A 26,439-nucleotide genomic window follows, 5' to 3' on the forward strand; every position below is an offset into this window, starting at 1 on the left:
GCTGCACATCTAATTGTGTGCATTGTCGGGGTATAGAGCTTCTAACACACGGAACATGCATGTACTCCATCAAAGGGATGCCAAATCTGCACATACAACTCCATGCAAAGGGCAACCCATTCATTTCTATGTCAGCAATCAGGAACCCAGGGAACACGGACTGTCATCCACACTGCATGCCGACAGCTGATCAGCCACGTGTTCCTCGTGTTGCACACTACAACACCGCCCCCTATGGCCGGGCCAAAAGCAGCTTTCCCTTAGCTATCGATACGGCGCACTTCTCTTCCGCCCAGGGAAAGCTATGAGGCTTGATGAAGCCCGGATGTCTACCTCTGCGTGGTGATTGGTTGGATTCTGGAAGGAGGCGGGACAGAGCTGGATTGAGCTATTAACACATGGGAGACAGTGTGCACCAGGTAGATATGTGTACGCGGGCGCTGGAGAGGCGATACACGGGAGATATTTAGGGGCTGCTACTGAGGAGGAATGGCGGGGAGGGAGTTTGATGGAGTGTATTGAGAAGGAAGTGTGTGAACCAGTGGGTGGTAGGTGAGGAGTTCTCTGGGGGTGATACTGTAGGAAGACTGGGCTCTCATTGGCTAAAAATACTGCACGTGGTTGGCTGTACACTGTGGCTTCCTTAGGACCTGGGTGTGACAAGGGGGGTCACTCACTACCATATATATATATATATATATATATATATATATATATATATATATATATATATATATATATGTGTGTGTGTGTTGTCTGCACAGAACATTACAGGCAGAGGGTGCCCAGAGGACTGCCATGCTTTAGTGCTTAGACACATACATCCTCTACAGGCTGTGTACATGTACATACATAAAACCAGTAGATATGTAGGACAACAAAACTTGTTTTTGTTTTTTAAATGCCCTAAACGTGGTGCACATTTCCATCTGTAGACATAGCTGTGTGTTCGGCCCTATTGGTTCCTATAGTGCTGTGTTTAGATGTTCACAAAACTAGATGCTGTATACATGTAAATATGGCGTTCTAGAGGCCAGTGTACATGAGCAGATGGCGCTCCCTTCTAAATGGGATGCAGAATGCAGGTGGAAAGGGGCAATGTACCAAGAAGCATGTTTCTGGATTACTTATCCCCTTCATTCCCCTACTATAGCCGAAAGATTGCTACAACACGGGCTTAATTTGTCAGGAGGGCATACTTGGACGTACACCCACTGCGGTGCTATCTGTGATCACTGAGTCCTTCAAACTCAGCTGATCACAAATCAGGATAAAGGGCCAATCACAGTGGCCCTTTACCACGTGATCAGCTGTGTCCAATGAACACAAGCCAGTTATCAGCTTTTCTTTCCTCACACTGACAGCGTAAACAGAAAAAGAGAGCCGATAAATGGCTTGTGTTAAAGGGACATCGGCACTGATAATCAGGGAAGTCCCACCAGTCCTGCCAATCAGTGTCCTTCAGTGCAGCCCCATCAGTGCCACATATCGGCACAGATCAGTGAAGGAGAAAAATTACCTGTTTACAAAATTTCATAACAAACTATGCGAAATGTGTTTTTTTTTTTTTTTTCTTTTCAAAATATTTGGTCTTTTTTCGTTTGTTTAGCAAAAATTAAAAAAACCCAGTGGTGATTAAATACCACCAAAAGAGAGTTTTTTTTTTTTGTGTGGGAAAAAATGATAAACGTTTAATTTGGGTACAGTGTGGCATGACCACGCAATTGTCATTCAAAGTGTGACAGCGCTGGAAATTGGCTTGGGCAGGAAGGGGGAAAGTGGATCTTCACCCAAAAGTGGACATTTGGCTCTTTGACTCGCTGATCAGAGTGCACCGCCCACGCCCCGCAGGGGGCACATGCACGGGAGGACTTACAAGGATGCCCTCCCGGCAATTTAGGCCCACGCTGAAGCCATCGGGCGGGAAGAAGTTAAATACATTTATTTAGTATGGACAGTTTATTAGGGGGAGGTCCTCTTTGATGGACACTGTTGGACAAGTTCTCAGCATGTTACATTCTTCAGCTAACCCAGAGGTCCCCAAGACTTTCAAGGAAAATTCATAATAGTCATAACAACTTCCTGGCTGTAGTAGCCTGTATCCTTAAAGGATAAACTTCCATTTATGAAAAAAATAATAAATGCACTTTTTTTTGGGGGGGGGGGGGGGACGGGACCTGTAAAGCCCACGATCAGTAGTTCTGTAGGTGGTCTGTATAGCTGTCTGCCCATATCTCCGATACCGGCAAGCAGTTACACTCTGACAGGAAGCTTGATGCACTACCAAGAACATGGATGCTCAACCTGCGGTCTTTCCACTGTTGCAGAAATACAAGTCCAATGAGACATTGCAAGGCTTCCAATTTACAAGCATGACTCCCAAAGGCAGAGGCATGAGGGACTTGTAGTTCCACAACAGCTGAAGGGCCACAGGAAGCACCCATGACCTAGAGCAACCTAGATCAAGAGCACCTTGATCAACAGCGCCCTGGTAGTTCATTGAGAACTACAAGCCAACAGCTGCAAGGGCTGTTGGGACTTGTAGTTTTCCCATTCACAGAATAAGTTGGGGGGTTAATGCAGGGGTCACTGCATTTGTTAGATGTTACACCCTGAATATGGGTGTAACATGTTACAAAAGGTGAACAATTGGGCGGTCATGCAACACTATACTAAAACAGAATTTTTTTGAATTTTGTTCAAACAACTAGAGCTTTCTTTTGGTGGTGTTTATTTCACCACTGGGTTTTTTTATTCTTTGCTAAATAAACAAAAAAAGACTGAACATTTTGAAGAAAAAAAGATGTTTTTTCTTCATTTCTGTTTTAAAAGTTTGCAAATAAATAAATAATTGTTTTTCATACATTTCGGCCAAAATATATTCTGTTACGTAGATATACTGCTGCAGAATAGCACCACTGAGCAAAACCCCATAAGTATACGTCTTCCCCTTTAATAGCCGCCAGAGGGCGCTCGCTGCCCGGCGGGGACCCGATGCACGTGGCTGGTGGGCGCGATCGCGTGCACGAGAGCCAGCACAGGGATTTGTGTGTGAACACACAAATCCCTGTTCTGTCAGGGGAGAGGAGACATATCGTTTGTTCCCACTAAGCAGGAACAACGATATGTCTCCTCCTCCAGTCAGTCCCCATACAGTTAGAACACATCTAGGGAACACGCATTTAAACCCCTTGATCGCCCCCTAGTGTTAACTTCTTCCATACCAGTGATGTATATTTATAGATCACCACCATTCCTAGTAAAAAAATAAATAATAAAAATGCCATAAATCTTTCCCATAGTTTGTAGACGCTATAACTTTAGCGCAAAGCAATCAATACACGCTTATTGCGATTTTTTTTTTTTTTTTTTTTTTTTTTACCAAAAATATGTAGAAGAATATATATTGGCCTAAACTGATGAGGAAATGTGGTTTTCTTTTTTTTTCTTTTTTTTTTAAATTGGGGATAATTATTATAGCAAAAAGTAAAAAATATTGTTTTTTTTTTTTTAAATTGTCGCTCATTTTTTTGTTTATATCGCAAAAAATAAAAACCGCAGAGGTGATCAAATACCACCAAAAGAAAGCTCTATTTGTGGGAAAAAAAGGATGCAAATTTTGTTTGGGTACAGCATTGCATGGCCACGCAATTGTCAGTTAAAGCGACACAGTGCCAAATTGTAAAAAGTGCTCTGGTCAGGAAGGGGGTAAAATCTTCCGGGGCGGAAGTGGTTAAATTATTTTTTATCCGATTTTTTTTTTTTTTTTTTTTTTTTTTTTTTCTTAACGCTGTGACTGGAGCAATATAATGTTACCATAGTAACATTGTACTTCTCTTGGGAGGTGATTAAGATTTTTTTTACACATCATTATGGCTTATAGCAGTGAATTACATTGCTGTAAGCAAGCATTTTACTGAATTAAACTGATTCATTCAGTGTGTTTTCTTGTGATTGGCTCTGTCTGTACCGTGTGATCACATTGACCAATCACAGCTAGCAACACAATTATACACAATGGATAGAATCAAACATGTTATACTTACCTGCTCTGTGCAGTGGTTTTGCCCAGAGCAGCCCTGATCCTCCTCTTCTCAAGTTCCCTGCCAGCGCTCCTGGCTCCTCCCCCTTGCTGAGTGCACACAGAGGGGGGCTGCCACCGCCCCCCAATCCCTCCTCACTAGGTGTGATTGATAGCAGCAGGAGCCAATGGCTTTTGCTGCGGTCTCTTAATTTTTATCTTTAATATCACTTTAAAAGCCCCTAGAGGTCTTCAGTTTAGCATTACCATGAATAATGATCCTATAATTATTAGAATAGATAATAGAAGTCTGGCATGCAGGTAGATACGTAACATGCATAGCGCAATCAAAGTTTTTGTGCAGGGGCACCCCTGACGTGTGCATCAACTTTTGCACATTTGCACAGATACCAGGTGTCTAAACCTGATGTCTCACCTAATCTCCAATGAATCTATGGCAGTGCAGATTACTCTGCATCAGGTGCTTCTCCAACTTGTATGGAAACCCAGAAGTGACATTTTACACTTCGCTTCTGAGTCAGTAAGAGAAAGAACAATACAGAGAACTGATGCTCGCTGGGCTGTATCCCCTCTGCCCGGCTGCACCCACCATGCCAGTCCCGGGCCTGCGGAGCCCAGGAAGTATGGTGGGAGGGGGCTGTTTCCAATGATGTGTGGAAGCGATCATTGGTGAACGTTTATCCCCGTCTTGATAGGAGGTTCTTGCAAAGCATGGCATAAGTCAGGGCAGAGTTGCAGAGACATGGCATATCACATAGGTATCTTTATTCACCCTAGAGGTGCAAGACAGAAGGAAAGATTTTAAATGTTGCTGGCTTGGAACTCACAAAGCTTTACACATGGAAATGGGCTTTATTGGTATGTTGAGTCCACTTGTGATATTACATGACACTGGTGTGTTTCTGCAGGATTAAAGTAAACCCTAAGGCTACTTTCACACTCGGGCATGCGTCGTCGGTAAAGCATTTTAGCGGCGCTATTTGGCCGCTAGCGGGGCGCTTTTAACCCCCGCTAGCGACAGAAAAAGGGTTAAAACCGCCGGCAAAGGGCCGCTGCAGCGGCGGTTTGGCGGTGCTGCCGCATTGATTTCAATGGGCAGGGGCGCTTTAGGAGCGGTGTATACACCGCTCCTACAGCGCTGCAAAGATGCTGCTTGCAGGACCTTTTTTACCGTCCTGCAAGCGCACCGCTCCAGTGTGAAAGCACTCGGGCTTTCGCACTGGAGAGACAGGAGAGGCTCTTTACAGGCATTATTTTTAGCGCTGTAGTTTCTGTAAAGCGCCTCAGTGTGAAAGTAGCCTTAAGGGAGCATCACACCAATTGAGCCGAACTAAAAGGGTGCAGGAGCTTCCTTGTTTGTAAATAGCCTTGCGTGGTTCTCTTGGGTTTTAAACAGGATGGATTTGATTTAAATCACTAGTAAAAAGGCTTGATTTAAATCAACTCGACTTAAATTATAATTTTTAAAGAGCAACTCTTATTTCTGTCCTGCAGCGGCTCCTCCTCTGACCTGGTGTTGACTCACCAACAGTCCAATTCACTTTAATGGGACGGCTGGTGATGCAGCAGTAACACAACAAGGTGAGGGATGTGGCGGTAGCAGGTAAGTGAATGCCCACTAACAGGCGCTGCCATGATGGATCTGAAATGACAGGTGCCCTTTAAATGTAAGGACTTATTCTTGCTGGTAGTTGGAATCTTTTAATATTTGCAAACAAAATGTAGGTTTCCTATTTAGAATAATAAGCTGTCAGGTTAGTAAAACAGTGATATCAGAACCAATTCAATCATACAGTTGGTAGTGTACATAGATTTGCAAAACAATGGGATAAAGGAATATCGTGAACTTTGTTTATCTCATAGTCACTGTGAAATTGTGTGAATGCATCATTGCAGTGCATTTTATCTCAGCTTGCAGAGCTTTGATTTTGAGTTGACCAAAAATAAAAATATTGCAGAATATACAGCCTCATGCTACATAACTAAGCTCCATTTAATGCTGAATAAACTAAATTATTAATGTATCTTAAATTGAAAACTGTCTTTAGATTTTTACTCCAAAAGCATTTTATTAAAATAAATTTGATAAAAATAAAAAAAAAAATCGATTGAAATAAAAAAAATTATTTTTTTTAAAGCGGAGTTCCACCCAAAAGGGTTCCAGCTCCCACTTCCTCCTGGGGCACCATGGCGCCGGAAGGAAGATCATCTCTCCCACCTCCCTCTTGGCAATCATCTGGGACATGTCACAGGTCCCAGATGATTGCCCGGCCAGTCACAGCGCGGCTCGCGCATGCGCAGTGCGTGCCTGGCTGTGAAGCCACAGCCGGGCACCCACAGTTACAATGCCGGCGCCTCCGAGCGAAGGGGGAGACAAGCGCGGCTTCGTTCCCCCGCATCGCTGAACCCTGGGACAGGTAAGTGTCCGATTATTAAAAGTCAGCAGCTGCAGTATTTGTAGCTGCTGACTTTTTTAATTTTATTTTTTAAGCGGAACTCCGTTTTAAATCATTGATTTATATCCACCCTGGTTTTAAAGGACATCAAGTAATCTCTCCAGTATATGTTATCAAGCAAAGTGTGGCTGCTTTAGGATAGCTGGACAAGTTACCTGTAACAGTCATATTCCTTGATGCATTTTCTGATTGGTTCCTATGTGCTACTACTCTCTTTGTTATGAACCAGAGCTGGATAATGGCACATCTGCGGTGACTGTGCACACACACATGGCTTGCCCAACTGGCACTTTATCTTCCAACTCTTGACGTTTTATTTAAAGTGGCTGTAAACCCTTACGTATACCTAGTGAAGTGACTGGCCTCAGGTGATACACAGAGATGAAACAAATCCTCCTACATAAGTTGTACCTATTTATCTGCAGTGTTCTCTTCTCTACATCTGTTCAAAGTCCACAATGAATCAAGCTTGTCTGAGCTGTCAGAAAAAAGGGGACGGGCTGCTAAGGTTACACTCTGCAGAGCTAAGTGAGGAAAGCTCTGACAGCTGATTGGAGGGAAGGGACACACCCCCCTTCACACAGGAACAGAGCTGAGGCTGTTGGCTGGAGATCCCTCTCCTGTTACCTTGTCACAAGGGACTCATGCTGATAGCAGAGGAATGAAGCAGCAGGCAGTATTGCATTTAGGCTCCATTTACACCTGGGCATTCCAGAATCAAATGCGATTCTGCCCACGGTTCCAGAATCGCGGCAAAACGTGGAACGCGGTTGTGATGCCATTATTTCTAATGGCACAACAATTGCGGTGACATTTTTCAGAGTGACTAATCGCACTGCAATCATGGTAAAAAGGAACAGGATCTTCTTTTGGGTGACAGCGTTGCGATCTATCGCGGTAAAATCATACCGCAAATTGGGGTGTCAGAAGTAATGACGTCACACCCGCAGTTCTGGAATGCCGAGATGTGAATGGAGCCTTAGTGCTACACACTATAGAGGGGTATGCTTCGTTCATATTCCATATCTGAGGTTTATAACCACTTTAACAGCTTGTCCACCGTATACAGTATATATATATATATATATATATATATATATATATATATATATATATATATATATATATATATATATATATATATATATATATATATATATATATATATATGGCAGCAAGGTGGCTCTCCTGTGCAAAATCAGGTACATGATTTTGCACTTCCGGGTCTGGGGCATGCACACGCACCGCCGGCGACCCACTGCCGACCGTTCCTGAGAGAGGCAGAACAGTGGTCTGCCTATGTAAACAAGGCAGATCGCCGTTCTGTCATTAGGGAAGGTAGAGATCCTGTGTTTCTGCTAAGCAGGAACACTGATCTCTGCCTTCCCACAGTAACCAAGCACTCCCTAGGAACACATTTCACCCTTTGTTCTCCCCTGATGGTAATCCCTTCCCTGCTAGTGTCATTAGTACAGTGACCGTGCATATTTTTTAGCACTGATCACTGTAGTGTCACTGGTCCCCAAAAAGTGTCACTTATTGTCTGATTTTCTTCTGCCGCAATGTCGCAGTCCCGCTATAAGTCGCTGATCGCCTTTTACTGAATTATTACTGATCACTAGTAAAAAAAATAAATAAAAATTCCATAAATCTATTCCATAGTTTGCAGACGCACTAACTTTTGCGCGAACCAATCAATATACGCTTATTGGGTTTTTGTTTACCAAAAATATGTAGCATAATACATTTTGGCCTAAATTGATGAAAAAATTAGATTTTTTTTATTGGATGTGTTTTATAGCAGAAAGTAAAAAAAAAAAATTTTTTTTCTTTCAAAATTGTTGGCCTTTTTTTGTTTATAGCGTAAACACTAAAAACCGCATAGGTGATCAAACACCCCCAAAAGAAAGCTCTATTTGTGGGAGAAAAAGGACATCAATTTTATTTGGGTACAGCATCGCATGATTGTCAGTCGCAATGCCATATCGCAAAAAATGGCCTGGTCATGAAGGGGGTAAACCTTCCGGAGCTGAAGTGGTTAACATGTACACTGAAAGCATTATCTCCTTCATACTAGAGACAACTGAACAATCCTTAGTTCAATGCAATCAATTTTATGATTGTCTTGATGATATTACTATACTAACCTTTCTGTTTTAGGTATACTTTAGGCTCTGATACTGTTGACGCTGTGTAGAAAATCAGTTTGTAATTGAAAAAAACCTGTTCAATGTTTGATTATTTATTTTGCATATATATTCCTTATTTCAGAATGGCCACGTTTATGGATCTCAATATTATGAACTGCACAGATGTAAAGAAGCTACAAAGTATTATTGAGATGGCAGCACATCGTAAGTATCGCTGTTACACGTGTTTAAAGTGATATTAAAGGCAGATTAAAAAAATAGGTCATACTTACCTACTCTGTGCAGTGTTTATGCACAAAGCAGCCCTGATCCTCCTCTTCTCAGGTCCCCTGCAGGAACCCTTAGCCCCTCCTTCTTGTTGAGCGCCGCACCCGAACTGGCTTGCTCCCAAGCCACTGCTCTGTGTGTCCATTCAAACACTGTGCACAGCTCACCCTGTCCCTGCTCTCTCCTCATTGGCTCACAGTGGCTCATGCTGCTGTCTCAGCCAATGAGGAGGAAAAGACCTGGGAGACCCGCTGCTCTTGTGCACATCGCTGGATCGAGATGGGGCTACAGTAAGTATTAGGTGGGGCTTGGGGGGGCTGCTGCACACAGAAGGTTTTTCTTACCTTCATGCATAGAATGCATGATAATAAAAAAACCTTGAGTCTTTACATTAATTTGGCCAGGCATTACAATCTTTGAAGATGACTGTACATGATACAATGTGCTTTAGATCTCCAGACAACTATGTAGTGCAAAGACCTGCCTGATTGATAACATATCGAATATATCACTTAGGTAGGCCTTCAAGTTTTGTAGTTTTTGGTAAAACTAAATGGGTTTGTAGAATAAAATAACATTTGTGGCAGCTTCAGACTGTAAACTTGCCCTGGTGTCTTTTTTTTTTTTGTTGTAGGTTTTGCTGTGCAACTGTACAAACAGACCTTTCTGGAAATAAGTGCGGTCTCCAGTGATTTCCTTTTTTATGGCTCCACTTTCATATTTTGCATCATCTGCATAGATCTCTAAAATGACAGCAGGGCACATGGATAGTAAAAACAAAATGATGAAATAATTTTACAGAAAATTGCAGGTTAGATGGCACTGTGAAAAAGACATGCATAATGTTATGGATCGGTGAACTTAAAGGGGTTGTAAAGGTAAAAATTTTTTCACCTTAATGCATTCTATGCATTAAGGTGAAAAAACTTCTGACAATACCACCGCCCCCAGCCCCCCCTTTTACTTACCTGACCCCTCGAAAGTCAGCTGCTCGCTCGCGACATCCATTCCTCCGCTCAGCCTGGCCGCTGATTGGCTACAGTGGATGGATTGGAAGCAGCGCAGCCATTGGCTCGCGCTGCTGTCAATCACATCCAATGACGCGGCGCGCTGGGGGGCGGGGCCGAGTGATACAGTGAGCGGCTATAGCCACCGGCTGTATCACGGGAGCGCGCCCGCAAGAACTAACCACCATGCGAGGAAGCTCGCATTAAGGTGGTTAGTTCTTGCGGGGAGGAGCTGAAACAGCCACCGAGGGACCCCAGAAGAGCAGGTTCGGGGCCACTCTGTGCAGAACGAGCTACACAGTGAAGGTAAGTATAACATGTTTGTTATTTTTTTTTTTTTTTTTTTTTTTTAATTTACCTTTACAACCCCCCTTTAAAAATACATTATCTGCTCTAAAATTTCCAGTCAATTTAAGTCTTTTTTTTTTTGCAACCTTTTTCCTTTTTAATTTCTTTAAATTTTTCACAACTTTTTACATCTTCACATCTTTTTTACTACTGTGTGCTTTCTACTGCTCACTGCTTTACTACTACTACTATGTGCTCTCCACTACCTGTTGTCTCAGCTATTTCTCGTGGCCATCTGATTCCTTTTATTTGCCCTCTTGCACCGCTGCTCTCCCTCCAGCCCCCTAGCTTTTCTGCTCACAATGAATGGGGACTTAAAACCTGATCTCATGTTTACTGTTCTTCTGTTTGTGAATAAACAAGTAAGAGCTCAGTACTGCATTCATTGCTCATTTCTGCGTTCATTGTTTTTTTTCTGTGTTCATTGTTGAATGCTGGGGAGAAGGAGATTGAGGACCCGGTGTCTCCAATCTTTTTTCTCTATCACAAAGTGGAAACTTTAGGGGTCTGTTTAGAGGCCTTGGTAATATACTGTCACCTGGGGGTTTGTCTTGTTTAGTGACAATACTTATGTTAAAAAAAAAAAAAAAAAACATATGCACCATAATTCACTACACACATTGCAGTAATGCACCTTACATGTGTTAAAAAAATGGCTTGCTATGAGGGCACTCGCAGGGGGAGGAGCCAGGAGTGTCAGCAGGGGTCCCCAGAAGAGAAGAATCAGGTCTGCTCTGGGAAAAACCATTGCACGGACCAGGTAAGTATCCCTTTTTTTTATTTTTTTTATTTATTTCATTTTTTAAATACAATTCAAACCTTTATAATCGCTTTAAAGCGACATTATACTTGTAGATTAACTCGTTCTAGTTCAATGACCCCTAAGGAAAGGTCAGCAGTAGTAGGCTCCATCATTTTCCCTTGACAGTTGAACTGCACTAAAGTATAAACCAACCAATAAAAATTTATTTTATACTGTATTGAGCTTACTTCAGCAGAGTGAATACTAATTAGTTTTATGCTACTGCACATTGGAATAAAATCGCTTTACTGCTGAAGGATGATGCTTTTAATTCTTGAATCATTAAAACAGTTTAAATAGTTCAAACATAGAAGAAATTAAATCAATGTGCAGCAGCCAGATAGTGTTTATTTTTTGTCACTTACATTTATGTGATTATTTGAGCCATTAGTGCCTGTGATTAATTAAATCTAGACAACACTATGTTCCTAACATGTACAGAAGGTGGGTAGTGGGAAAACCAATGGCATCTTCATCCCCAAATGTATACAAAACAAAACATAAGAAAAAAAAATTGACTTTTAAGGTGCCAACACATTAATCCAATGATTCTATAAAATCACATAGCTTTTATGAATGCAAAAATTGTTCACAAACATTTGTCAAAAAAGTACAGAGGTCAATCAGGACCGGTTACACCATATATTCTAATGGTCAATGCCATACAAAACTTTTATATAAAAAAAGTCTTGTTTTTTTTTATTTATTTATTTTTGTACTGTTACTAACATTCATATTTTACAACCCCAATTTCATCTTTTTGGAATTAGGGTTGTATTTAGAGTAATGTTAGAAGTATTTTTTTCACGTGATGATATATTGCATACAGAGAGGTAAATGCAATATATGGTAATAGTCTTTGTCCAATCTGATGTCCCTAGACTTTGTTTTGTGGTCTGTACCCACAGACTTCCTTGCTGACTTCTAAAACTATAGAAGTTGCTGCTTTGTGTTTGTTTAAATACCAGGAAGCAATTCAAATAATTGCTTTCTAATTTAATGTAATTTACTGCATTTCCAAACAGATTAATGATTTATATTTCCCCTATGTAGTTGGCTACTCTGCTGTGGCTATCAATCATGTAGCTGCATTTGAAAAGAAGAAAACGGTAAGTTTTAGATCTGTGTATTTCTATATGCATATACTTAAGGCAAAACAACCTCCCCATCCTAAAGGTTAAATGCTTGTTAAGTCTAGGATGAGGACTACGTTGTAATCACCTTGGTCCCTCTGCAGCCAGCGCTCTCTCCCTGTTATGGGTGGGCCCTCGCCTGCTTCGCACACAGTGCAGGACTGCTGGTCTTGTATTTTGCGCAATGATTTCATAAAGCCTGTGACTTTTGGAGCAGCGAAGGAAAGCTGCTTCGGGGGACCAGGTACATGGCGTAGAAGCCTGCCAGAGTGAGAAATAAGGTAAGTAAAGTGCATGTAGCCAATGAAGTGCAGGGAATCCCTACTGCAAGAATAAGGCCTCCCTGCACTACAGAGTGGAGCTTTAAATTCTAAATAAGAGTGGCTGTTAACCACTTAAGCCCCGGACCATTTGGCTGGCCAAAGACCAGCACACTTTTTGCGATTTGGCACTGCGTCGTTTTAACTAACAATGGCGCAGTCGTGCAACGTGGCTCCCAAACAAAATTGACATCTTTTTTTCCCCACAAATAGAGCTTTCTTTTGGTGGTATTTGATCACCTCTGCGTTTTTTTTTTTTTGCGCTATAAACAAAAACAAAGCGACAATTTTGAAAAAAGAAGCAATATTTTGTACTTTTTGCTATAATAAATATCCCCAAAAAATATATAAAAAACCTTTTTTTTTTCTCAGTTTAGGCCGATACGTATTCTTCAACATATTTTTGGTAAGAAAAAAACAAAAAAAAACGCATTAAGCGTCTATTGATTGGTTTGCGCAAAATTTATAGCATCTACAAAATAGGGGATAGTTTTATGGCATTTTTAATTTTTTTTTTTACTAGTAATAGCGGCGATCAGCGTTTTTTATCATGACTGCGACATTATGGCGGACACATCGGACACTTTTGGCGCTATTTTGGGACCATTCACATTTATACAGCAATCAGTGCGATTTAAAAATGCACTGATTATTTTGTAAATGTGACTGGCAGGGAAGGGGTTAACCAGGAGGGGGCGCTGCAGGGGTTGTGTCCTATGGATGTGTTCTAACTGTGGGGGGGATGGGCTATGTGTGACACGACACTGATCACCTCTTCCGATTACAGGGAGCTGTGATCAGTGTCAGTGTCACTAGGCAGAACGGGGAAATGCTTGTTTACATCAGCATTTCCCCATTCTTCCTCTCCGTGAAATGATCGCAGGTATCTCCGCGGACATCGAGTCCGCAGGATCCGCTATCACACTCGCAGAGCCCGCGGCAGGGTCGGCACGCACGCGACCACACGGCGGCAAATTTAAAGGGACGTACCTGTACGCCCATTTACCTGTCCATGCAATTCTGCCGACGTATATGTACATGCGGCGGTCGCCAAGTGGTTAAAGTAGATGTAAAGCCAATCACCAACCCCTCATATAATCTTTAACATGCAATTCACAAGTACTTTTCAGTCCTTCTAACTCTACAGCTTTCTTTAAAATAATATCTGGTAATCCTGCCATTATAGTCCTTGCTCTTGTTATGGTGTGACAAAGCCCTGTCTTAACTACTCTTTTGTGCTGTTACCCTGTCATATGCGCTTCTAGCAGAGATTATATATAGTAGATGTCAGTGCTAGCATTCAATGCACATGCATGTTCTACTATTTTCAATATTGGAAGGCCCAACCTGAGTAAAATCATGCAGCAGCCACTGGAGTAAGTGCAAGTAGACAGAAAGTGGTTGGAGATGAGCAGCACTGAGATATAGAAAAGGGTGAAAAGAATAGTATTTTCAAAAAGAAAAAAAAAACATGGCAATTGTTTATCGAACTACAGGGTGCATTTTCTTCATGGGCTGTGGTGTGCGTAGCCCAGTGAAGTATAACAGAGAGTAGACGGTGATATCTATTCAACATTTTAAATTGGCAATCCAGTTAGAGTTTAGCTTTACTTTAAATATATTGTACACTTTCAAATGTTTGTAGGTATTAGTGTATTTTTATTTCCTGTGTTGTTTTGTTTGCCTTACCTTGTAATGATGAACTCACATGTTGTTGCTGCAGTTTGTAGTGCCATGGCTGATTGATCCCCTATGTCCATGTATTCACCTAGCTTGTTCCTATTCACCAACAGGACAACACAATTTTTGGTTTCAGGTCACACGCGGTCCAATTCGTGTGTTGCCATTTACTTTGTGTCACATAACAAATTTGGGAATACTTCTGTATCAAACAAAACATCTTGCAGCTGCATCGATGAAGTCTCTGTGTCTTCGAATGCTCTGCCTGCTCGTGTTTGAGTCTGATCTATTTACTGCAACAGGAACAGACAGAGACCCAGGAATTGTGGGATATATAGTTTATTCACAGGAAGTGTCCGTTATTAGACTACAGACAGTCCATGTATTAATCTGTGTAGTGCCATTTACTCTACTATCTTCTGTGCATAAAGGAAAGAAAATTACACTATGAAACTACATGATCCATGCACATCTTATGCTGGTGAAAAACGCAAGGTACAGGTAGGCAGGTTTACAATGCTTCTAACCACTTACGGACCACCCGCTGTCTTTATACGTCAGCTGTTGGATGTTAAATAACGGGGTTATGGCAGCAGATAGCTGCCATAACCCTGGTATCTTTTTAAACAGCGGCCAGTCCTCTTTCAGATAAAAGTGGTCTCTGCGGCAGATTCGCCGCAAGATCACTTTTATCGGGGGCAGGAGAGGGACCTCCCGCTGCTCCCCGGTGGTGTCTGCCGCTTACCGGAGCCGTCGGTAGCGGCGGAGACGATCGGGTCCTTTCCTCTGAGAGACATAGAGTTGAGTGAGGGAAAGATGGCCCCCACTCAGCTCCATACCATTGGATGAAGGAAGCATCAAACGTCATTTCCACCCAATGGTCTTAAAGGGGAATTTTTTTTTATTTTTTTTTTATTGCTTTTAAGTGTAAATGTGAGATCTGACGTTTTTTTGAATGCCAGATCTCACATTAAAGAGGTCCTGTCTTGCTTTTTTTTTTTTTTTTTTTTAATTACAAGGGATGTTTACATTCCTTGTAATAGGAATAAAAGTGACCCAAACATTTTTAAAAAAGACAGTGTGAAGCATGACATGTTGGGTATCAATTTACTCAGCGTAACATTATCTTTCACAATATAGAAAAAAATTGGGCTAACTTTACTATTGTCTTATTTTTTAATTCACAAAAGTGTATTTAAAAAAAAAAAAATTGCACTTGTAAGTTGTAACTTGTAACTGCGCAAATACAGTGTGACATAAAGTATTGCAACGACCGCCATTTTATTCTCTGGGGTGTCTGAAAAAAATAGAAATAAAATATATATATATGTATGTGTGTGTGTTTGGGGGTTCTAAGTAATTTTCTAGCAAAAAGAAAATGATTTTAACTTGTAAACAACAAGCTTGAAAAAAAGGCCTGGTCCTTAAGTGGTTAAATTACATTAGGTGCATCGTGATAGTAGAGAATGGTGTGTCATTTTAATAGTGACATACTGCTCTGGCAGTTTTTGCTGCCTTGAAGTTTCACCACTTTGTATATGTGGCAGAATCCATAAATAAAGAAAACATGTTAAAGGCTAAGTCCACCTTTTGGACCATGTTACACCCATATGGTGTAACATAGGGTGTACATGAAGCACGGTACCATTCACTATGCTAAACTTAAATGGAAGAGGCCTCTTGTGGTCATCATATGAGGGTGTCATCTTGCAACCTTCACCTTTAATAGATACAGAGCACATGCTATACAGGCTTCTAGTAAAGTGTCACTCAGAACTCCTTGTATACAAAGCACATGCACTGTTCCCACTATAGATCGACTGAGCTAATTCTTCAGATCATTATGTGGCACTATAAAGCCACAATCTTCTTTTGCAAAGGCTAACCTATTTTCCTCAGCACCTTGCAATGATGATAATGTAATGTTAAAATTCCCTTTCTTGCATCACAGCATGTGTAGACAGCCCAGCTCCAGCCCAAAAATGTTAATACTACTACTGTCATTTGGGGAGATCTCCATCTACTCCCTGTGTAAGTGATGAGTGTCAAAAAAATAAATTGGCAATGTGTGGCAAGTTTTAATTGGCATCTGTGTCACCACTGAGGGGAAGATTACCCTTAGCGCCGGTTCACATTAGAAGCAGCACGACTTGCAGGTCGCCTCACCGAGGTGACCTGCACACGACTGCCGCGGCGACTTGCAAGACGACTTCTGTATAGAAGTCTATGCAAGTCGCCCCCAAAGTAGTACAGGAACCTTTCTTCTAAGTCGGAGCGACGCAGAACGGTTCCATTGTACAGAACGGGAGGCGACTTGTCAGGCGGCTAGGTCGCCTGACAAGTCGCCCCCGTGTGAACCGGCTCTTATAACCCGTCTAGGTGGTGTTTGTCAAACAGAGAAGCAAGTTAGTAAAAATAACTTCCCAAATAGATTTTAACACCCGACAGAGGTTCTAAACATTCACCTATTTATGATGGGGAAAAAGTAAGGGGTTTTTTACATCATAAAACTCTGTAAAAAAAAAAAAAAATACAAATGCAGCAAGAGAAATATAACAACTACCTCTCCTGCTAACTTGGAGAAACAATTCCTCAACAACAACAGAGCATCATTCGGCAAAAGGTGTGGTGAGTATTTATGTTGTTCTTTTGTAGGTACATTTCTCTAGCCACAATAATTCCCACTGTAGGGTCACTTGAAAAGAATGTATCATGCAATAGTCTGGGGCAATATTTTTCCACAGTTTACTGCAAAAAAACGATTACTTTGAAACCCTGCTTTTTAAAGAGACTGTCACTCTTCACTTTTTTCTCACTCTTCTCTTTTAAGAGCCCCCACCCCACCCCACCCCATCCACTAATCCAGTGTTTCTCATCTGGTATGCCTTGAGTATAACTCAGTATGCCCTTGATTAGCATCATGAGTTGCCATGATGCGAGTGGACTGGCCTCCAGCATTATAAGAAGCAAAGACGCTCTAGGGCCATGACGTACAGTGTCATAGATGCTATGGTGGTAATTTCATAAAGATGGTTGTGTACATTGTTCCAGGCTTACGTTTTGTATTGATTAATTGATTGATTTTCATTTTTTACATTTTAAATTGGGGTGCTTTGAGATTTTGCATACTTTTGTAGGGTACAGCAACTGAAAAACGGTTGAGAAACTGCCCCAATCCTACTTAATGTATCTAAACTAAAAAACAAAAATGTTTATGTATATTGCACCTTACCTGTTCTTAATGTTGTGTCTGCATTTATGATTTTTTTTTTTGTAAGCTTATTTCTTTTATTTTTATTAGATGAGCCTGCCAGTAACATACTTCCAAACTAGGCTGACAAATCTCACTGTGCTGTGGAGAAGCAGCTTTAAAATTCTAATAACTTTTAAATAGTCCAGAGAGTGGCACTTAGTATATTGCCCTTTTTAAAAATAGCTGTATTTCATCAACCGATAGATCTTACTAATGTTTTCTGCTTTGAATGAAAAATTGTATTTTTTTCATAGGAAATTGGGAAACCCCTATGCCCTGCAGATTTATTTCCATCGCCCCCTACTGTGCAGGTAATGAAATGGTGGTTTAAAATAATGATTACTATAGAAGCTTAATAATGTGCATTTCTACAAAAGACATTTCAACTATAAAAAAAGTATTCAGTATATATTAAAACAGAGCTCCAGCAAAGATACAAATGGAAATAAAATTGTCCTTTAAAAGAGAAAATATAAAAAAGCATTTTTTGCTGCGGTAATCACCTTATTTCTGGGATTTCTCCTACGTATTTTTTTTTTTTTCCCCTCCACAAGATGTCCTCAGTCTTCCGAGTTGAATGACGGCCAATATCATTCAACCCACTTCCTTTAACCCCAGGCTGTTGTGCCCCTGCCTCAGCCTGTAGGTGGACACTGAAGGGAGAAGACGTACGTTGATGATTTAATTTCTCTGTCACTCTAGTTTCTCTTCCTATCAGCATGCTTGGCTAGTTGAGCTGCTTCTTCCTTTCCCATGCAGCTCTGTTGTAGAAACTGCAAGAGACTGATTCCAAGTCACATGCAGGTACTTAAGCCAGCCATACATGGATCGAAAATTGGCATTGTCCGAAGGGACCAGTTATAGTTCGATTCATGTATGGTTACCCTGGATGTTCATGATCGATCAACTTGTGTACAACCAGCCTGTTATATAGCCAGCAGCGCTAATCATTGTGTTCTGTCCGCAGCGGAGGCTCCCCGCTGGCAGAACACAATAGTGCTGCGGGAGGGATTCTCCCATCAACACTGACTGTGTAAATGGGGGAATCAAGCAATTATGCAAAGAAAATTGCATAATCTATGGTCTGCCCTACACTGCTTACATTTAGACAATACATTTAAAAATGTAATCATGAATACAGATCTGCAGTAATGTGTGCCCTTTATATCTGACTGTAGTTCAGCAATAATCTTATTAAAGGTGAAACCATTCCTACTCATCTAATACAATTGATTTGTGAATTGACAGGCACTGCTTTTCTGGTCTCTACTGAACTGCATCACCTGAACATGAAATATAATGTCTGTTTGTTCTCCCATTGGAAGATTAATCAATTTAAAAAAACACTCCAGGTCTGAGATGACTTCAGGTAGAGATGACTTCACCCATGCTTGTACGATAGAGTGAGAACACTATGAAACCACCCATCTTCACAACTTCCTTAAAGTGGAAGTCCACCCTAAAACTAAAATCCCTGCATCTATAGACACCCACGATCTAACACTAACCTATCTAGCCCTGTAAAGAAAAAAATCAGCATACATTTTTTTAAGCCGATCCGACCCGATCTCCAGCGCTGGAAGCTCTGCAGAGGACTCAACCGACAACGGCTTTAAAATGAATGGGGAGTGACATCACCCATAGTTACTATGGGGCTTACATTGTCAGATGTGTCCTCTGCACCCGTCTCCACAGCAAAGCCACGGCTGACAGCTCAGCGTGGGATCGGGTCGGAGCGGCTTCAGAAAAGGTATCTGTACTGATTTTTTCTTTACAGGGCTAGATAGGTTAGTGTGAGATCGTGGGTGTCTATATATGCAGGGATTTTAGTTTTAGGGTGGACTTCTACTTTAAAAGCAAACCGAAAAGGATGGAGGATGTCAATGCTGTTAAAGTGCTAGTTACCTGGCTATCTTTCTGACTCTTAGACCTCGTTTACACTGACATCACCATGTAAAGTGGAGGGGATGGTACTTACTGAGGGGGGGAATCTTCCTGAGCCAGGAAAGTGGGGGATCTCGGGGGATTTTTTTAAAATGAAAGTTTAAAACATAGCGCATACTGCCTGCTACTGAAACCCTTTACAACGTCCGCATATTGTACACCTCACATGGCCAGCGGTGCAGATCAAAATATTAAGGCACCCTTCACACAATGCTCTTTCATCGCTCTGTGCTACTGCATACACGTTAGCACATGTTGCTTTAAGGCAGCCATTTCACCGAGCATATTTTTAAGCAAATGCAGGGCACCACAATTCAAGGTACGTATGTTTAGGTGCCATTCTAAATAAATAGTACTGCAGTACAGCACACAGCGCTGATCCCATGCTGATCAGAAGGAAATTCGCCCTGTGTGAAAGAGGCCTTACTCCACTTGGACATAGTGATTTTTTTTTTAAAGAGCTGCAACTCAGAAAGGACATCCTAGCAGTAAGTGTAATTTCAAATGCTTCCTGATGTCCTTTCCAGAGAGATTTCCTGGAGCTCATTTTAAAGGCGCTTGGCATGGCAGTTGTATTTAAATGTCAAGGCTAAAAACAAGAAGTAGTATTTTGTATATTAACATGGAAACATGTCTTGCTTCTCTAAACAAATATTTCCTCTAATAGATAAGCAAACTGTCTTTGATTGATGCTCTCTTGCGGTATTACAGTATTGCGGTATTGTATGGCCAGTAATTGCAAGTTCGCAAAATCAGTGTATTGCCTGTTTTTGTTGCCCTGTCTATGGCCAGTCTTGGACTATCGACACCTCACATTGCAATCCCATTGCATTTTATGCAGAGCTGGGAGACTTCTTTTATGTGAGCACCTCTCTACCAAACACGTTCCAGTATAATCATCTCTATAGTTTTTTTTTTTTTTTTTTTTTAAGTTTGTGAATGATACTTATGTAAATGCCTTGGTCTTCCTTCCACATTTCACTTCTTGCAACTTTTGCCCCTGTTTTACTGTTCTAAATGAGAGATTAGTGTTTCTTTAGAATTTTATTTTTTGGCCTCCTTTGCTTTACAGTATCCCCAAAATAATTTCTACCAACTCTTTTCTGCATCTGGAATTATTTGAGCAGGTCTATTCTATTCCTTGTTGTTTTCTCTTTAAAAATGAGAGTTAAAGTTGTCCATCACACTATTGGCAGTCACTGGCTTTTTACTTGTAATTACTGTACACCTGATGTTTCTTGTGGATATCACTTGGCAGGCTGTCTGCTGTAACCAGGTAGCTGAGAATTGTATAAGGCAGCAATTGTTGAGACAAACAGGTAGTTTGAGACTATTTGATACAGTGCTTGCCTGTGTAATTTGGCCCCCTGTAACACTTAAAAAAAAACCTGGTTGATCCTGCCAGTTTCTCCCCACTTCTCTGTAAAGTGTTCACGGTGTATCATGGCTGCTGAGACCAGACACCGTGGTCAGTTTACGTGCCTCTGTCATCATCAGCCTGCTATCTGCTCTTCTCTCTGCTCCTGTGTCCTCCCCCTCCCCTCTCTGTCTGTGTGTGAGCCGCCCCTCCCCCCTCCTACTGCTCTCATAACACTAACCATACACCATCAGCACTGCCGCTTATTGCAGTGTCCCCCTCTGTGAATGATTTATAAATATAAATGCTGTAAATACCTAATTTCAAGAGCTGAGATTGCGATCACATAACCGGCAAGCTCTGTCCTCTTCTTCTCCTTCCCTCCAGACTGTCATCAGCAGGGGAATCTCAGCCCTGCCCGCTGCATCTCTCAGAGGAGGAAAGGAGAAAGCTGGCCAGTCATGTGATTGCAATCTTGGCTGTGAAATGGAGTATTTGCAGCATTTATTTTTATAAATCGCACACAGAGGGGGATACTACAATAGGCAGTGTTGATTGTGAATACAGGTAAGAGTGGCTTAACAACCACTTTAACCACTTCACGACCGGCCACTGTATATATACGTCATTTTTTTAAAGATGGATATCTCGGTAACGGCAGCAGCTGCTGCCACAACCGAGGTATCCATCTTTAGGGCCGGCGTTTCTGTACACGATAATGGTGGTCCCTGCGCGGGTTCGCCGCAAGATCACCGCTATCGGCGGCGGGAGAGGTGCCACCGCCGCTCTCCCGCGCCCTCCGCCGCTTACCGGAGCCGTCGGTAGCGGCGGAGGAGATCGGAACCTGTCACCGCTGAGGTACTGAGACGAGTGAGGCCAAGATGGCCCCCACCCGTCTCTATACCATGTGACGGCCGGAGCGACGTCATTACGTCGGCTCCGCCTACTTCTCTTAAAGGCACAATTTTTTTTGTGTCATTTTTTTAAACGACTTTTTTTTTTTTTTTTTTTTTTTCTTTTTTTTTGCCTTTTAGTCTAAATATGAGATCTGAGGACTTTTTGACCCCAGATCTCATATTTAAGAGGACCTGTCATGCTTTTTTCTATTACAAGAGATGTTTACATTCCTTGTAATAGGAATAAAAGTGATCCAAATTTTTAATTTTTTTTAAAACAGTGAAAAAATAAATAAAATAAAGTAAAATAAATAATAAAAAAAAAAATTTTTAAAGCGCCCTGTCCCGACGAGCTCGCGCGCAGAAGCGAACGCATACGCGAGTAGCGCCCGCATATGAAAACGGTGGTCAAACCACACATGTGAGGTATCGCCACGACTGGTAGAGCGAGAGCAATAATTCTAGCCCTAGACCTCCTCTGTAACACAAAACATGCAACCTGTAGAATTTTTTTAAACGTCGCCTATGGAGATTTTTAAGGGTAAAAGTTTGACGCTATTCCACGAGCGGGCGCAATTTTGAAGCGTGACATGTTGGGTATCAATTTACTTGGTGTAACATTATCTTTCACAATATAAAAAAAAATTGGGCTAACTTTACTGTTGTCTTATTTTTTTATTCAAAAAAGTGAATTTTTTCCAAAAAAAGTGCGCTTATAAGACCGCTGCGCAAATACGGTGCAAAAAAAAGTATTGCAATGACCGCCATTTTATTCTCTAGGGTGTTAGAAAAAAAACAATATATAATGTTTGGGGGTTCTAAGTAATTTTCTAGCAAAAAAACCTGTTTTAAACATGTAAACACCTAAAATCCAAAACGAGGCTGGTCTTTAAGTGGTTAACACCATCTGCCCTTTACGGTAGATCAGTGGTCTCGAAACTGTGACCCTTTATCTGGCAGATGATCAACTAAGCAAGCCTTGTTTATTGAATACCAGTGAAAAATTGAGCAATGTTAATTCAAATTTTTAATTTTAGTGCTTTGGCTTACCAACTAAAATAAGCTATAAGATATGATAAAGAACTGTAGCTATTAAACATATATTCTTTTTTTTACAGGGTAAATCAACACCAATCAAAATTTTAACTCGACTGACCATTATCGCATCTGACCCATCACATTACAATACTCTGGTATGTTACTCTTTTGGTATCTGGCATTAAAATGAGATGTTTGGTTTATATAAAAAACAAACATACATAATCACCCCCATTGTCCAGCATTGGTCTTATGATGCAGCTGCCCCCCACCGGCTCAAAGCCCGAGAATGGAGTGATCACATGACTGCAGATTGCTCAGCCTTCCGTCTTCTCAGAGTGGAAAGCCATGACCATCAATCGCCACTTTCAACTCTGCTCCACCACGTGCTGAGAGCCAGAGCCAGCTGTCAATCAGGCAGTTGGGTGTATCCTGACAATATAGTTGGGATCCTTCCAGAGTCTAAAGCAGCTCTGTAACACCAGCTTTAGACCACTGTTGGCTGATTCTAGGTCACAGAAAAGCAAAAGTACGTTCACTCCTGTGACGCACAGTTACAAGTATAGCTAAAAAAAACCTTGGCCACAAATTATTTTTCTTTATCGTACATCATGGGACACAGAGCCTTAAGTAATTACTTAATGGGTTATAGTAATTACTTAATGGGTTCAGGTGTTGACACTGGTAAACCCAAGGAAGTTTACTCCCTATATAACCCCTCCTCCTTCCGGGAGCACATCAGTTTTTTCGCCAGTGTCTAAAGGTGTTGGTCACGAGTGAAGATGTACTCTGAGGAGCTCCAGGAGGGATCCATGCTGGATTTAAATAGCCTCCATAGACCAGATCCATCCAAAGTGCCATTGAGGCCTAAAGGGATGGTACCTGGGGCCTCTTATCCGAAGCACGAGGTCTTGCCTGTAACGCCTCTTTGTAGGGCTGGACCCCAGGAACACAGGGCTTAGGTCTTGCTACATTACCTAAACTTCCTGATGGGGTGCTTTACAGGTCCAGGGCAGTTGGAACCCTGTTTTAGGCAGCCCGCCGTGATGGGTGAAGGTTGAATTGTTTGTTAATTCAGCAAATCCTGATAAGGTAAGGGATGAAACTCGGGTATTAAAAACATCTATGTATTTTTTTCCATTAGGGAAAAAATGTTGTCATGCCTTAAATCTCCACTAGAGGGAGTCTATGCACATACCTTACACTGTTGTCTTCACTGTAAGCTCAGTCCATGTCTGATTGCAGCAGCGTGTAGAGGGAGACTCCGCTACCGTTGGTAAGAGAAAGCTGCAAAAGTGTTTTCTCTGAGGGGGCGGGGCCTAAGCCCGATGCTGTGAACGTCCACGAGGACACACGACAGGCTAAAAACAAATACAACACATCTGTGACAGTCTCTCCTCGGCTGACGAGAAGAAAACAAGCAGCCTGCAACACAAGGACACAAGAGCTGTGGGACATGTGAGGGTTGCAAACTGGCATTCCTGATACAGGAACGACACCTTTTTTCCAGCACTAGGCTGAATTTTATAGCGGCTTAAAATGTCATGACTATTTTCAGCGATTTAAGTGCAATTTGTATAGTGCCTCTGTTTTTGTACTTGGGACTATGCCTACCAAAAAAGACACCACATAAAGGTTTCCCCCACAGGCGCTAGGATCCCGAGTCGCATTTCCATGCTGTCATCCTCGCCTGAATTACCAGTTATGGCAAGCCAGAGTGAGACATTTGGAACAAATTGATGATGCAACTGCTGCTCACATCTCAGCCCCTGTATACGTGACTGAAGATGTCTTTTGCTCCTCTCTGCAGGGTCTGGAAGACAGATTAGCGGCTTTAATCGCATCCTCCATTCAAATGGATAGGAAGCGTGCTAGATCCATGAGGCGTTACCCTCAATCGATCAGGAGGAAAAACAACCCAATGATGATTCCTCTGCGGAGGAAACAACGGTAGATGAGCCTTTTTCAGCCTCTCAAAGCTGAGGAATCGCTGATACAGTCTCTTACGGAGATGGTTCTTTTACTTTCATGCTACCCCTAACTGAGTCTCCTGAAAGTTCGGTTTCTTCCTTGGGTTCCTTAAAACCCTTTCAAACTTTGCATGCGTTTCCTGCGCATGCATTACTAGAACAGCTTTTTTTTTTTTTTTTTTTTTTTTTTTTTGGGATCTCCCTCCTAAGAAAATTGCAATTCTCTATCCCCTGGAGGAGAAATTCTCCAAAAGATGGAAAATACCAGCAGTTGACGCTGCGATTTCCAATGTGAAAGAAGGTCTAACTTGTCCAGTAGACAATGCACAGATGCTTAAAGGATCCAACAGATAAGGAGTTGGAATCCCTATTAAGATCTACTTTTTCCATGGCAGGTGCCATTACTCAGTCTGCAGTGGCTGCAATAAGCATCTGTCAATCCCTAAAAGACCAATTTAAACAGGCCCTTAGCGAGCTTTCTGCACAACAAGCTCGGGATTTGGCTGAACTACCAAAAGCATTATGCTTTGCCATAGACGCTATTAAAGATTTTATTCACCAGGCGTCCTGCCTTACGCTTATTCTTGTGCATATGCATAGAATCCTGTGTTTAAAAAAAATTGGTCAGCTGAAGCACCATGTAAAGATCTCCTAACTGGGCTCCCTTTTCATGGGGAGCGACTATTTGGAGAAAAATTGGACAAATATATACAAACAATTTCTAGTGGGAAAAGTACTCTTTTGCCAGTCAAAAGAAAGTATAAACGCCCTTCATTTAAATGGGCTCTTTCCCCTACGCCAGGGGCTTCCGCCTCTAGGCAGGGGTGACAGCTTCTGCCATCACACTCTAGAGGAAGATCTCAGAGTCAGACCCAGGCTCAAAAGAAGTCCTGGGGTCGGAAACCTGCAAGCCAGAATCCTAAAGCTTCATTATGGAGAGGCAACCCCCCTCACCAAGGTAGGGGGAAGACTTTTGCCATTTTCAGAAGTCTGAAAAGATCAGGACAGATGGGTCATCTCCTCGGTAACGCTGGTACCGTCTCGCTTCCTGAGGTCAAGCGTTCCCAAAGATCCAGAGAGAGGACAATCTCTGTTTCAAGCACTAGACCGATTAATATCTCAAAGAGTGATCAGACAGATTCAGATCCAGATCCACAGTGGTAAAGAACCTTCTCCATCAATATCCTAGAGATTCGGGCAGTACGTCTGGCTCTAAAGACCTGGACTTTCAGGTTACGGGATTGTCTTGTCAGGATTCAATCCGACAATGCCACAGCTGTGGCCTATATCAATCACCAAGGGGGCAACAAAGTTCTCTCAGCGCAGAGAGAGGTGAACCATATTCTAACTTGGACAGAAAGGAATGTTCCGTGCCTATCGGCAGTCTTCATTTCGGGAGTAGACAATTGGCAGGCGGACTACTTGAGTCGCCAGCAGTTATTCCCAGCAGAATGGTCTCTTCACCCCGACATATTTCGGACTGTTTGCCAAAGATGAGTGACTCCGGATTTAGATCTTCTAGTGCCAGGTTCAACATGAAGTTAGTCAACTTTGTGGACAGAACAAGGGATCCATTCTCATGCAGAATGGATGCGTTGGTGACCCCATGGGATCAGTTCTCACTGATCTATGCTTTCCCCCCTATTCAGTTGCTGCTTTGACGTCTTTGCAGGATCAAGCTGGAAAGAAAGTCGGTAATTCTGGTGGCACCAGCATGGCCCAGAAGGTCATGGTATGCAGAAATCGTAAAGATGGCAGTGGAGGGCCCATGGTCCC

The 26,439-nt window shown here is 41.9% G+C and overlaps 1 protein-coding gene across 5 annotated transcripts in view; it reads left to right on the forward strand.

Moving 5' to 3' along the window:
• The first annotated feature begins 268 nt into the window (after positions 1-268).
• RPP30 (ribonuclease P/MRP subunit p30) overlaps positions 269-26,439 on the forward strand; it is a 62,482-nt gene continuing 36,311 nt past the window's right edge. For 2 of the 5 annotated variants that reach the window (XM_073596405.1, XM_073596400.1), the window contains exons 1-5: positions 270-419; positions 8,770-8,852; positions 12,126-12,181; positions 17,713-17,769; positions 22,774-22,848. In XM_073596405.1, coding sequence (XP_073452506.1) covers positions 8,771-8,852; positions 12,126-12,181; positions 17,713-17,769; positions 22,774-22,848 — 270 coding nt within the window. In that variant the 5' untranslated portion in view covers positions 270-419; position 8,770. Of the gene's footprint in view, positions 420-5,536; positions 5,646-8,769; positions 8,853-12,125; positions 12,182-17,712; positions 17,770-22,773; positions 22,849-26,439 lie in introns of all 5 variants that reach the window. The other 3 variants (XM_073596401.1, XM_073596402.1, XM_073596403.1) reach the window with 3 other exon arrangements.

This window comes from Aquarana catesbeiana, linkage group LG08, assembly GCF_042186555.1.
Source record: "Aquarana catesbeiana isolate 2022-GZ linkage group LG08, ASM4218655v1, whole genome shotgun sequence".
In the NCBI taxonomy this organism is placed as follows: Eukaryota; Metazoa; Chordata; class Amphibia; order Anura; family Ranidae; genus Aquarana; species Aquarana catesbeiana.